General features: G+C 46.1%; 1 protein-coding gene across 1 annotated transcript in view; it reads right to left on the reverse strand.

Annotated features, from left to right (window-relative positions):
- Positions 1–14,399, reverse strand: part of cep128 (centrosomal protein 128) — a gene marked incomplete at its 5' end in the record, with an annotated part of 40,395 nt that overhangs the window by 23,150 nt on the left and 2,846 nt on the right. The window contains 10 exons of the mRNA XM_079215922.1: positions 396–560; positions 3,544–3,984; positions 4,497–4,685; positions 7,727–7,912; positions 8,195–8,266; positions 9,470–9,603; positions 10,305–10,443; positions 10,589–10,663; positions 11,007–11,093; positions 13,191–13,313. Coding sequence (XP_079072048.1) covers positions 396–560; positions 3,544–3,984; positions 4,497–4,685; positions 7,727–7,912; positions 8,195–8,266; positions 9,470–9,603; positions 10,305–10,443; positions 10,589–10,663; positions 11,007–11,093; positions 13,191–13,313 — 1,611 coding nt within the window. The remainder of the gene's footprint in view (positions 1–395; positions 561–3,543; positions 3,985–4,496; positions 4,686–7,726; positions 7,913–8,194; positions 8,267–9,469; positions 9,604–10,304; positions 10,444–10,588; positions 10,664–11,006; positions 11,094–13,190; positions 13,314–14,399) is intronic.

Raw genomic sequence — 14,399 nt, forward strand, 5'->3', positions numbered from 1 at the left:
AACGTTTCAACATGTGATGCTTCCTGTAGCGGTCGTATTGTACAAAACAACCAAACAAAGAAAATACTCTGAGCGCTGCATGAAGAGCCAGTCCTTTTCACTGCAGATGCACGATGTGGTTATCTTGTGTTTCTCTCCTCGTGTGCAACACAAATGGCTTCCGATAAGGTGCCAGTGTACCAACGTGAAAGACACATCCAGGGACGAGCATGGTTCTATTAAAAATGGACCGGCTGCGGACGGCGCTCATATCTGCACGTTGTCAGTGTCCTTGGACTTTATCTGTCGCGATTAATTAGAATCGGCAAAAACATATTATTGGAAAGTTTCCCCCGCTTTCAATATTAGTCAGTATGTTTGAAAAACTTGGCACAAAAAAAAGGAGACAGGCTTACTTTGTCATCCAGTTCCTGTTTGAGTAGCTGGTACTTTCTGTGGGAAAGTGCGTGTGCCTCGTCTTTGGTGATCAGCTGTGCTGCCAGCTTATCACACTCATCCTTCATCCTGTCCAGCTTGATGCGCAGCGCCTCACACAGCTCCTTGTGTGACGCTGCATCTGCCTGGGGAAGAAGGGGTGAGTTTAAGGCCACGGTACACGGGCAATAACGGGAGGAAATAAGGACCGATGGTTCATCTGCTGCTAAATCTATCAACTCAAAGCAGGTTTGCAATTGCTTTTTCTGTGATGTTCACGCTCTAGAATATACAGGGAGAAATCATGACATCGTGCGCATACGGTTTTCAAAGTAGCCATTTCATTGACATGAATGCTGCTTTGAGCCAGTGAACCCGAACAATTTGTGAAAGATCTTAAGTCACATCGAGCAGGTACTGGGTGAATTCACAATAACGGTCTGACATGACATGTTTGTGCCGCACAGAGAATATCATGTAAGTGAACGGGTAAATGCCAATCCGAGACTCTGAAATCATGTCAAATCTATCTCAGACGTCAAATCTAAATCCTTAATTCATGTGTCAGTCCAGCTGAAGCTTGCCAAGGAAAATCCAACCTCAGACATAAGCTGTCTATCTACAATGATCACATCACCACACACAGCTGAAGATATTGTAAAGTGGAATGGACGTCAATGGTTGAGGACTGGGGAGTGACAGGAGTGACACAGACGAAGAAAAAAGAAAATGCTGGAAGTGAGGAGAGAGGAAAAATACATGGAAAATGCAAAATTAGAAGTGGAGGGAGGCAGAAAGAGAGGGATTAAGACAGAGAGAGACAGCGAGAGAAAAGATAGAGTGGAGGAGGAATCAAGAGTGAGAGGACAAGGACAAGGAAATACGAATATTTCAAGCCTTTTCTGACAGTTTGACTGTATCAAAATCGTAATGCGGATCCTCTGGCTGTGCTGTGTGAATACTGGGTGGGCTTCTGAGGGACATCTGCAGCACCCGTAGGCTGGCACTTTAAAACATTCTAGCAAACGCCCTTGTCCTTACCGCGCTGGGAAATGACACCATTACAATGAGCTATGTCAGATATTAATGCCATTCTGCGCCGCTAATGGGCTAAGCTCAACCATATCAGGGAGGACCATGCCCCTTAAGAGACAATGGACCCGGGAGGGCTCATCATTGGAGATACGGAGGAGGGGGAGGAAGTCAAGAGGAAGCCCGTATCTCCAGCGCTGCCTTGGTGAGACGTCTGAGGTTTTTTAAATATTCACGCTTGGAGCTTTGGAATGGCCGTGAGGATCACCACGAGGAGCTCAGCTATCCTCGATTCACCCGCACTCAAGAGGACAGAGCCGGGCCGCTGAGGAAGATTACTCTGGATGAGGACGGGTGTCTGTGTCTCGCTGACTCGGAAATATGCCAGATGTGCCAGATGAATCTGAAGACTGTGCCAATGATTCTGTAAATGTCAATTAGAGTGTGGCGCACTGTGATCTGAGCCCAGGTGCAAAACACACACAAAAAAAAATCACTCTTTGCTTGGTTTATGACCCTGACATCTCAAAAGACTTTCTGTGATACATAATCCATGCAAATCAAATCAACTGCTGGGTCACACATGCACACACGGAGAACCTGTACCTCACCATTTGATCCATCCTACTATATAGCACCCAAGGGGGACTCAATCCACCATCTTCTCAAGCTTTTCCCCATCCAGATGAAGAGCAGTGCACAGGCGTGACCGGGTGCTGTGTCTGCCACACACCAGCAGAGCGCTCAGCAATAACATAACGCACATCACATTAGACTGAAGGGCACATTTGTTTCTTGAAATATTGTGAATTTATTCTCGTATTATTACAAACTTTCTTCCACAAAATATATGAAAAAACGTCCTCAGAGAACACAGATACGTGGGCTTTAAAGTGCAGACATCTCGCTCTGTCCGGGGCGTTTATACATGCATTCAGAGGAATTCATGCATCATTGAGGTGAAGAGGTGACACCGGCACATTTGGAGAGGTTGCTTCCCCAGGCAAGACACACAGAGGAGGACTAAAGCATGCCTACATGCGTTGACTCGGCACATAATAGAGAAATACTTTCCAATGGGTTCACACTGGGTGTGGAGGTGCCGCAGAGTGCTATGCTATGACAACTGTTGTGCAAGCAGTCGCCTCACCACGAGCACCACATGCATAATTCAGCAGAATGCAGGAAATTAGGTCATATATATATATATATATATATATATATATATATATACACACACACACACATATATACACGACCCTTCTGCTGGCCATCTCACTGCCGCAGAACGTTAGCCTGCATACCAGACTTCCCCTTTTAGTCCCATGACAACTTGGATGGGGATAAAATAATTCCATCATCATCTTGTAGACTTTCTAAATGTTACCGGACTGCATGGATCAAATTCTCATAGTGAAACAAGTTCTACAGAACCAGCAGCAGCGGAGACGCGTATGACATGAAGGCGGTTGGTTGAGTGTTTTTGTAAGGAGATCAAAATAAATCGTATAAACTATCCCTGCCTCTCATACTAAATACTACAAATGAATGACTAATATGTCACTGTGCTAGTCCATGTCGTGTGGCCTTGGGCAAGACATTTGACCCCAGGTGGGCGGGTGGCCCCTGCATCAGTGTATGAATAGGCATGCATGTTGTGTAAAAGCGCTTTGAGAGGTGGAAGACTACAGAGGAGCTACTTTAGTCCACTTACCCTGAGCCCGAACTCAAAGGTCTCATTTAGAGGGAGCTGAGCCTTCCCTGGCTCCGTCATACTTTGTCTTACTAGCATCTCCAAAGCTTACCAACACATATCGTGTGTTCAGTCTATACAAAGACTGAAGTGACTATGACAGATGCCAGACTGAGACAAGGTGCCAGGCAACAAGTAGCTGGTTCCAGACCTCTGGACAGGGTCAAGCTCGCTGTTTCCAGTCTTAATGCTAAACTAAGCTAAGCTAAGCTGGATGCTGGCTCCAGCTACATATTTACTGTAGAGACATGAGAGAGTATTATTTGTACATACCAAATGCCAAACTCATTTCACTGCACATTTCCTTCATGGAATAAATAGTAATATTCATACAAAGGTCTTACCTTAACCTCCTTCAGGTGTGCCATTATGTCATCCCTCTCCTGGTGGCACAGCTTGAGCCGGTCCTGCACTTCACAGTACTTCTTTGTCCTGCTGTCCTCCCTCATCGCCTTCGTGCTGTCCAGTTCTGTCTGGTGCACCACTCTCTCCAGCTGCAGCTGCTGCCCCAGGGCGGCCCGCTCCTCCTGCGCTGCCGTCAGCTTGGCCTGGAGCTTCTGCTTGGCGCTCTCCTCCTCGGCTAACCTCTGGATTAGCTGAGCGTGGGTGGAGGTCATCTGCTTTAAGGCGGCCTTGAGCTCGGCCTGCGTGTCCTGGTCCTTCTGACAACGACGGGCGTGGGTGTCAGCTCGTTCCTCCAGCCTCTGGTTCTCCTCCCTCAGTCTGGTCTGGGCAGCAGCCAGGCGCTGAGTCTCCTCCTCCAGGGCGGCTGAGGACTCCCTCACCTAGGGTTAGAATCTGTTAGTCTGATCAAAGCTCTTTTAATGACTATAGCTGAGGTTTTCTCCTCTTGACTTTGACAACACTTCCAACTGAACATGACAAATTGGTCTGGCAAAAGAATTACATCAAACCTTCAGCCATGACTGTGGTCAGCCTGGGATCTGTGCACAAATGCAACCACTAAAAATGCATTTTTTAAAGCAGAATTGATACGTCTACCTTTGCACAACGTCAACTCTTGCCGACTAGTAAAGGTGTCATCGTTACATGACACACATCCGGCATACTTCATGGTGGAAGTTTCATTTTGACCGCCGTGCTGACTGCTGTCGTTTGTGAAAAGATGAGTCAAACTGGTCTCCAATCAATGACCTAGACTTGCAGCCTGATGGAATGACACGATTCCTCAATGCACACTGCTGACCAAAGACTGTGGGTCTTTGATCCTTCAAGTTTATGCGTGTCCCTGGTGGGCGGAAAGATATTTCGGCTCTCCGGTTGCTCGACCCCATACCTCCCGGATTTCCTGCTCCAGTGATAACTGGCGCTGGCGGGTCTCGGACAGCTCCACGCCCTTGCGGTGGAGCTCCTCTTCGCGCTGGGCCAAACGCCCGAGGATTTCAGCGAGCTCCCTGCGGGCCGCCTCCGTCTGCTGGCTCAGCGCCTTCAGCCCGGCCTGGGAGCTCTCCTTTTCCCTGGCTGCCTGGAGGGAGGGCGAGGGAGCAGGGGCAAAGAGAGGGAGAGCGTGGGGGGAGGGGAGAAGAATGACAAATGAAGAGGAGGCGGAAGATGCTGTACAAAAAAGGAGCTCTAACAATAATGATGAGAGCAAAAGAAAGAGTGACAGAGAGACAGAGGCAGAGAAACATATGCAGTACCAGCTCTTGCACTGATAGGAAAATGGTCGCTCTCAGCTCCCCGATAAGGGACAATGGTCAGGTCTGTTCAAGGCAGATTGCTTCTAATACTCCGGCTTTGACTGGAATTTGCTAAGACTTTGCTGTAGCTCAGAACCTAATCATTTAATTGAGCACTTGATTCTCTCCCCTAATTCATTAAGGGGGCAGAAATCATTTTGTAATTAATTCGCGTCACGTGGAGTGAGCCAGGTGGGAGTCTGTCCGTCTGCCTGCCTGAGAGGAGCGAGCTGCTGACGGAGAGTTTGGAGGTGACTCACTCACTTCAAACGGGATGGAAATCACTGAGGTGACTTTCAAGCTAATAAGCATTGTCAGCCTTTAAGTATTCAACAGGCACTGTAACATACAGTACCTTCAAAAGGTACTCAGGCCACTTTACTTCATATTTGGTTATATCATTATTAAGCTATTCAAAATACAATATTCAAGAGTTCTAATCTGACTTTGATACCAAACCCTCTCTGCTATTTAGATGCAACAGAGTATGAATTCGAAAGAACAGTTTTATGTATTCTAGTTATAAACAGCCTTTTCCTTTCATTCCTTCCTAAAACTGAGAGCAGTTTCCTTCTCTTCACCATAAAGAGGACTGCATGCGACACACATACATAATATTACAACAGACGTGTGTTCATATCGTCTCTTTCCAATCATTACAATGCAAAGGCACAGACGGTGCTGCTTTTCCAGTCCATTTCTACCGTGAAAGAACTAGACCAGAAAAACTCAAATAGTTTTTATCTGTGTTTCCCCAGTGATGGGAGGGTGTTGATTTGTTTTCTCTGAAACGTTGCGCTCCAGAGTTGAATGTGGTCCACACTGTGTGGTAACGCTTACAACACGGAGCTATGGCGTTTGTGTGAAGACAAAACACAAAGCACAGCAATTACAAGTCGATGCAGAGACACAAACAGATGTGAATATGCAGGTGCAATTAGATTCTCCTGACTTCACCAAGATTCTGAAATGAAGGACAAACCTCTCAGTCAACGTCTGCAGTACTATACAGAGACGGGACAAAGAAAGCAGGTCACGGACCCAGACGTGTTTCTGGGACTCCCACAACACGCATAGTGATAGTATTTATTCATGTATTTGGTCCTGCTTGATGGTGGCGATAAACAATGCTAAGTTATGTGCTAGCTATGGAGGTAATCCCCCTTTCCTTTCCAGAAGGAGTCCTCCCATTGGCTGTTACGGGAGAATACTCAAGTGGTCGTATTCGCCTGAGTAATGTGAGGCAAATTTTTCATATACCGTCATATTGTTGTCGCTCTTCGGCAGGCAGCAACATTTATTTTTCACGGTCGGAGCTACTTACGTATCATGGTTATAACTTTATAACAACAATTAATAACCCACAACTAACGCTCTTTAACAGCACAAAACACCACAACAACACTTTGTGACATATAAACAATTTGTAACACTAATCATTGTACATTTATAAAACTACACTGCCGAACTGCATGCTGGGTACAGCTCAGCCACAAAAAAAGAAGAAACTCCGTCGCACAGGAAGAGACAGAAGACTCTTCCGGTCTGTCTCTTCCTGTTTTTTTTCCACCTACATTCCCCTGGGTCCTAAGTCCCTCCCTGTTTAGCTTCCTAACACCCTCTATGTACCGCTGGCCAGATGCGAGCGAGTTGGCCAGCGAGCAGGTGAACAACGACAGCGGCGGTCCTTTTTGGCGTCAATGAATGAATGTGTTTACTCGGAAAAAAATACGGTGATATACCGTGAAACCGCCAGAATCTTACAAAATACCGTGATATGACTTTTTGGCCATATCGCCCAACCTTAGTGTCCATTACGTTCAAAACACTGCATCCCTGATGCCAGTTTGCTGATGTGTTCTGACGTCAGTGGGTTTCAGAACCTCAGGGAGAATTTGGCTGATATAGGTTTGGTTTTATTCTCGCTGCCAGGGCGTCGCCACAGATCAGACTACTGCTGGAGCTGAATGCATCTCAGTACAGACATTATTGATTACTTCACTTTTTTAGAACACACTGTCAAAGTCAAAGCAGGTATGCATGAGCCAGAGTCCACCGTTCAGCGAATGCAACAAAGACAGTCTGTTTTTGTTGACCGAGCTGCCAGCTGGCTAGCTTTTAGCCCAGCAGCAGCAGCGGCGGCGGCGGCATCCGGAAACCTTTGAGACTGCTGGGAGGCCGTGAGCACAGCCCACCAGCACCGAATGACACCGAGTCAATAAGCTGCAATGAGATTTACCACAGTCTGGTCAACTTTAGCTGGATTCTGTGAACCAGCTGAGAGCTTTTACTTCGTTCAAAGACGAGCCCAAAAGAACAACAACTGCCAACAGGAACAAAAAAGCAGCCGACATACGAAGCAGTTGGGATTTTTATCTCGACTACAGTGGACACAGACACCTTGCTAGTTTCACTCGAGCTAATGTATAATAATCATAGTGTCGCTTTCCTGTTACCAACGGCACAAGTTTGTTTATTGATCAGTCCATATTGTACATGTTTCATGCAGGCTGCTCAGAGGCTTTACCATCAAGCACCTCATATAAAAAACTTTTTATAAAGACCAGCAAGTTCTTTGTCAATATTCTTGGTGCATCCAAACACTTGGATGGAAAAAGTTGCCTTTAGAATGGAGTTTCAATGCCAAGCTGAGATTTTTTTCCTCACTTCAAATGTAGTGAAGCACAATTCCCCTCCATGCTCTAGTAATATCTTGACATACGGTGGGTCAGTGCACTTGACTCTATGAGTTGTACAGATAAACTGCTTTCAACATTCTAAAGAGCAGCAGTTCAGCCCTGTAATGCATGAATCTGCCTCAACCGACCTGCGAGGCCTCGTCACTGAGGACCGCGGACCGGCCTCTCGCCTCCTCCAGCTCCTTCTGCAGTCGCCTGCACTTTGCCCTCCACTGACGCACGGCCTCCTGGGCCCTGGTCTTCAGGTCGTCTCTGCTCCTCGTGCTCTCCTGGAGCAACGCCTCCGTCTCCCTCCTCTCGGCCAGCCCTCGGCTCTGTAAGGATGAGCGAATAGGACACAGAAGTGTACATTGGTTCTTTATCATTTTAAACCGTCCCAATGCTAAAATGTCTCGGAGGCCAAGTTCACAAGGATCTCATCAGTGCAGCTTTTACAGCGTCTTTACGTTGTCGTTTTATGAACCTGTGGCTCAGAATGCAACACTGCCCACAGCCTACATCCAATTCAAATGGGGCATCCTACGTTTACAGTCCTTGAAGTAAATCCCCTATTAGCGAAGAATTACAGTGTGACGCAATAACCGATATAAAAATACCTGCATCTCCCTCAACTGCTCCAGCATTCGGAGCTGCTGCTGCTCCCGCCGCGCCAGGTCTGATGACAAGTCCTGGTATATAGAACAGAGAAAGGTCAAGGACTGTGTGTGTGTGTGTGTGTGTGTGTGTGTGTACACTACTGCTGCTAATGGGAGCAAAAAGACAGAGAGGCAACAGACAGGGAGGCATAGCGGTGTGGAGGAATGGGTTTAGGGCGATGGAAGCAAGAGAAAAAGACATAAATAGGTATGAGAGATTACAAAAAATATCAACAGTGAAGAACAGGTTTTGAGAGCAAAGAAAGAGGACAAAAGGCAAAGGCAGAAAGGTCAAAGAAGGTTGAGACTGTCATGCTGCCCACTATTGGATTATCTGCACGGCTGGTCTGAAAAGTCGTCTGAAAGGAGAGTTGCACCGGATTAGCTTCATTCTCCACAAGAAAATCACAATCACTTTGAAGTTTCCAGTTTGATTGAAGTCTCAAGTAAGGGCTAGTCAAGTTAGCCTGGTGCCGTTCAGGTATCTATACTGAAGAAGACAGCTAGCTAGGAGTAATTAGTCATAGGCCTATTAGACTGGATATAACTTCAGTCGCTGAGAAATTTAATATTCCACCCTATTCTCCTCATTATACTTCATTTTTGCTCATTTGCCATTAAAATTAAACATTTCCAATGTCTATTTTGATCTAGACATAAAAACCATAAGAGACGCCTCAGGTGATACATGCAAACACCTTCTTCATCTCTTAACACCTACTCGGCAATAAGGGAAGCGTGGGAGTTTAAACACATTTTCGGTGAAAGAAATCAGAGATTAGAGGAATGTGCCAATGCTTTAAAGTGCAGCTATTCCTACTAACATTTTATTGATACCTTGAATACCCCTGCTCAGCAAGGGAATATGTTTTGTTTTCATGTCTTGCTACAGACGCATCGCACCAGTTTGCGAAGGATAAACGACTGCCGGTTGTCTTCTGATTTCCTCTTCCGACACACTTCATGTGACGATTTTAAGAGGATGAAGGAGCACGGAGTTGGCGGAGGATGCCACCGCGGATGAGAGGCACCCGACAAACTGAAATACCCCAGCTCAGGGTGGAGACGCCGACAGGGGCAAAGTCAAAAGCACGCTTGTGGTGTGTTCTTTGCACTCCAGCTGAGAAAGCCTCAGTGCATCTATTCTTAAGGCTCTTCTGCAGAGACAGCCACGTGGATGACTTCTCTGAATCACTGGTGTTATGAGCTCCTGCAGGTTCTATATGAATACCACACCTCCACCTGGAAGCCGAGTTGGACCCGCTCCTTCTCCTTTCGGTCCAGAGCCCTCTTCAGTTCTTCGACCTCGCTGACGACTGAGGCCGCGTGCAGCTGGGCCCGCAGCTCCGCCACCTCTTTCTCCAGACGATCTACACGCATGGACCCATGCAGGCACATCATCAAAGGGTTGCACGACACATGGTGGATTATTGAGCACGCGAAATACACTACACACTGCAAAAAAAAAAGCCAAGGCAACATCTTTGGAATGAGATGAATATTTGAGCGTTTTGACTTATTTCCTGGCCCGTGCTCTGAATTGGTTATACCTCTTTACCTCCTATATAGGGGGCTCATATGTCAATCACTTCACGTGGTCACATGGGGCAGACCCAGTGTTGGTAGACATGAACAGAATATATATGAAGTGAGAAATTATGCGAATGAGGGACTCTCCACAAACACGGATGCTGATGTGCAAATGCTAAATAATGTCATCATAAAGTATTTCACCATGTCAAAAACAGATTTTTATAAGAAGCGGCCATTTTCAAACTTTCACTGCTATATAAGGCCCTTTGATGCTCTAAATGAAATACCATTACAAATAAGTAAACAGTGGAGCATTGACAGGGAAGATGTTCACTACAGTTGCTCCCAATTTTCTCCCTTAGACATAATGTCAGGTATTTCTATGGTTACTCACAGAGTTGTCATAGCAATCGTTTGCAGGGAGGATTTAGATGCAGGTTAGATGGATGGGTTCCATTTAGCCTGCATCCAAATCCTCTCCGTCTTCCTGCTGCTGCTCCTCTTCCTCCCCTGCCCTCCCCAGACGTAGATTCAGTACCTGCGCCTCTCTGCCCACCACTCCCCTCCTCCCAGGAGGCGTGGTTGCCTTGTGGCTGAGCAATGAGCTGAGGAGTCTTCAGCTGAAGCTCAGTCTTCTCCTTCCTCATCCTCAGCAGCTCGCCGCGCATGTCCTCCACCTGGAAGCAGACACGGAGAAACGTGTGACTGTCTGGCGTTCTCAGAGAAGATGCTGCTACCGATTATTGCGTCGTCTCCTGGGGTTTACTGTACATCTGCAGGTGGAGAACACACACACACACACACACACACACACACACAAACCTGGTGAACAAGGGCTTCTCTGTTGTCCTCAGACCGTTCAAGTAGTCGTCTAGCTCCCTCCAGTTCCTGCTCCATCTGAGGACAGCGTAACAACAACAACAACGACAACGTCAGGACGACACATGATGAAGTGTTCTGAGCATCACCTACAGCGGGAAGAATTCAGAATGTATACAAATTGAGTTGAAGGCACAATTATGACACCATTAGGACGTTTTAATGTTTCAATTTTGGATTAAAAGTTGTAAAGTAAATAAACTGCCTGAGCAAGATTATGAATTCTAACTATTAGTTCAGTAAAAGGATGAAGGGAAAAGGGAAGGACCTTTATTAAAAAGCAAACTTTCTTCTAAATACCAACCCAATGTTTTTACATTTCTTGAATACAAAACATTTCTTTGAGACTGAACATATCCACCTTGGATTTCTCCCGGCCTGCTCTCAGTAGCCTGGCTGGAACGCCGTCCTCCCTCTCCTGGGACGGAGCTTGGCGTCTCCCTGAAGTCTGCCGAACACAGACCACAATATCATGACAAGAGCACGCGCATAAGAGTAGAGTAAGAATGCAACACCAGAGTCCCATTACATCATGGCATTCCCCCCCAATCTCATCTTCTTGGAACGAGATAGTGCCATCATGGCGGATTTGTACAAGAGCTTAGATCCCACTCAATCCCACTCACTCCGAGCGGGCTGTGATGATGAATTACCGGCTGCTAGCAATAACATCTACCCAAGTGACTCATCATCTATTTGATTCACATCACAGCGGGCCCATTGGTGGGGAATAAATGTGCCCTCTGCTCTCCCTCCTCTCTTGCTCTTTAGTAGTAAAAGAGATTATTTTCCTCTTCATGTCCTCGTGCTTGTTTATTTACCCTTAATTTTTGGACAAATGCATTATTTCCCATCGCATTGGGTGCTGCTGGTGTCCCATTATGGCACTACGGAGGAGAGGGATGCAAATGAATTGGAAGCTACTGTCATTACAAAGAGTGTGGAAGAGTCTAGCTCCCAAAGGTTATCAGTGAGGATACAGCTACACAGTGCCCCTCTGTGGTGGACGGGTGAACTGCAGCAGGCAGGAGAGACTCAAGGAAAGCAAAACAATGTAAATATGCTGATTATCTCTAATAAGGGTGATTTCTTTTGCTCAATGGAAGTAGCAATGTAAAACGCAATATTACAAGATGATGTGGGTTTTTTTTTTTACTTTGAGTGCATCCAGCTTTGGCGCTTTATCACTAAAGTGCACCTAATGACAGAGCTCGCTCCACGACTAATGCTTTGAAGCAAACGCACTCGTAAAAAATTAAATAAAGCATGATTGTCATGAAATACGGGAAAGTAGCAATTGCTTGCTTAGCGACCATGTGCACTGCATCGCAGTAATTGCCTGGCTGTGGTTTATAGTCTTGTAAAGCCGAGCAAGAAGGCCAGGTGACTTAGTGGGAATGCTGTTTTAACAAACCGGGGAGGACTGCAGCGCATGAGAGAGAGAAACCTTCCAATTTAGACAAAGTCACCCAGCAAGTGCGGAGACCTTTTGACCTTGTTTGCATGCTCGGTCACAACACGTGGGTCACGCTACGGTGCACGCCATCACACGTGGAATACACGATATGTAGATGTGCATGTAGCACAAATTCCACCCGGTCACTTTATCTGTACGCCGTGAGCAACGTTTAGCACCCTGACGTGCCCGTTGTATTCCTTATTGATCTATTTATTTAGCATTTTCAATTTCAAAGCATTTTTTTTACTTGTAAGACTTATTCTGACCTGTTGGGAATGCAGGAGTGCTTGCTGCCTCAGTTCACTTTGTTTCAGCATTCATTTCTTAACGCCATCAAGAGTGCATTTACACGCCTTTGTACCAAGAGAAGGCAACCAGAAGGGCTGAAGCCATGTGAGGATGCACGAGCATTCAGAAAAGGTGTGAATGTCAGTGGTCTGTATGTTTACTCAGGAATAAGCAACGGGCTTTTACTGCTGCTGCTGGTGCTCGTACGTGGGGAGAAAGTCTGCTGACTGACTTCATCTGCAGCAGCCACATTTCTCATGGTGAAACAAATATATAATTCATTGACTTGCTCTTGGTATTAGTAAAATTATTTATTGCAGTGATGGTTGCTTGACCAGCTGGTCTAGTATACAATCAAGCATGAAGTCTGTACTGGAAGTCTGCATGTCATTTGTTTAACTGCTTTATTCTTGTATACATGTGTGTGTGAGTGTGTGTGTGTGTTTAGGTGTGTTTGAACTGCATGTCTGTTCCGTAAAGTTTTTTCCGAGATTCCTTCTCCTTTATGCTCTTCTGCGTGCTTCGATATTGTTTTGTCTGCATTATAAACATCAACCGGCTCAGGTACAACAAATACAAAATTGCCTTTTTTTTTTTTTGTTAATGAATGTGTGCTGTCTCCTGATAAATAAAGTTCTAATGAAGTATTGTTATGTTCCCTCCATTGAGTGATGTGCCTTCATGTTGTCTCCGGGTTATTTTTCGCCCTTCTCTTTGAATGTGAGAGAACATGACAGTGTCAGCGAGGAGGTGTTGGTGGAGGGATAGCAGCAGTTGAGTGGTGAGGTGGAGTGTCACCTCCTGCAGTCTGTCAGACATGGCCGCCCACTGGTCAGGCCTCCTCTCTCTCTCCACGCCACTTTGCTCAGGATCCATCTCTCTCTCCAGCTCCTGCAGACGCCGCTCCACCCGAGAAGACACCTGCAGACAAGTGAGACGGGGACGCCTGAGGTCACGCACACATCACCGGGGCAGGGATGGCAGCAGGATATGATAAATGACACGACAGGAAATTAAAATGTGGGCGACGAAAAAAAAAGATATCTTTTAGAGCTGATGCAAGTATTCCTTGTCTAATCAGGAAGCAGCACAGCCACCTGTAAAAGGCAGTTATTGCCTTCATCTCGACACATCCACAGACGTGACGAGATAACAAAATATTATACATGTTGGAGAAGCATATTTGTTAAAGCAGTGATGGTGAGGTGAGGGGACATGTGCCTGGAAACATTTACTTAAGTTGGACTTCGCTGAAGTAGCATGTGAGAAAGAGGACCCAAGAGGACTTTGCTGACCCTTAAAGCACCAAAGTCACACAACCTAACCGATCGAGGCTGCAGGAGAAACTCCTGTGTTCTGTGAGGTCAATGACGGTGAAACAATACTCAATATGGTGAAGACTTAAACTAATATTGATCGTTTATAGGAGAGCTTTACTTGTCTAAAATACGTCCACAGCAGTATCTCGCTTTGCTTCGTGCCGATACTCTTGTCTAGGGATGGGTATCGTTGTTTGCATAACCGGTGCCTGAACCGATACTTTTTTTTATTGCCAAGGCAATTAGTTTTCTTCAAATTGAACAATATATTAACCGGTTAAAGCATACTATGAATAGCGTTTCTCAGCCGGTATTCTTCCTGGTCAGCTGCGGTTTCTCCGCTCTGACGTTGACTTCCATCAGACGTTTCCAGCAGGAAGTTTAGAGTTTGGAGTTCAGGAGTCTTTTCTGCAGCTTTCTCGTCCAAATTCCAGCATCTAAAACAGACGTTTGGTGGAGGAAACGGAGCGTTTCTCTCTCGGAGTTCGGCTCCTCTTCTTTACACGCAGTTGTTTTGTTGCATTTGCTGCACGTCGCGTTGTTCGAATCTTTTTTTTGCAAAAGCCACACTTTTGACCGTTTACCTTTCGGACTTTTCTCTGTTAAAAGGTTGATGGCTAGCTGGCTACTGTAGCTAAACAACCTGCTGCCAGGACGGACTCGTCGGACTGACTCGTTCCTTTCGGCT

This window comes from Taurulus bubalis (assembly GCF_910589615.1).
Source record: "Taurulus bubalis genome assembly, chromosome: 3".
NCBI classification, from domain to species: Eukaryota; Metazoa; Chordata; class Actinopteri; order Perciformes; family Cottidae; genus Taurulus; species Taurulus bubalis.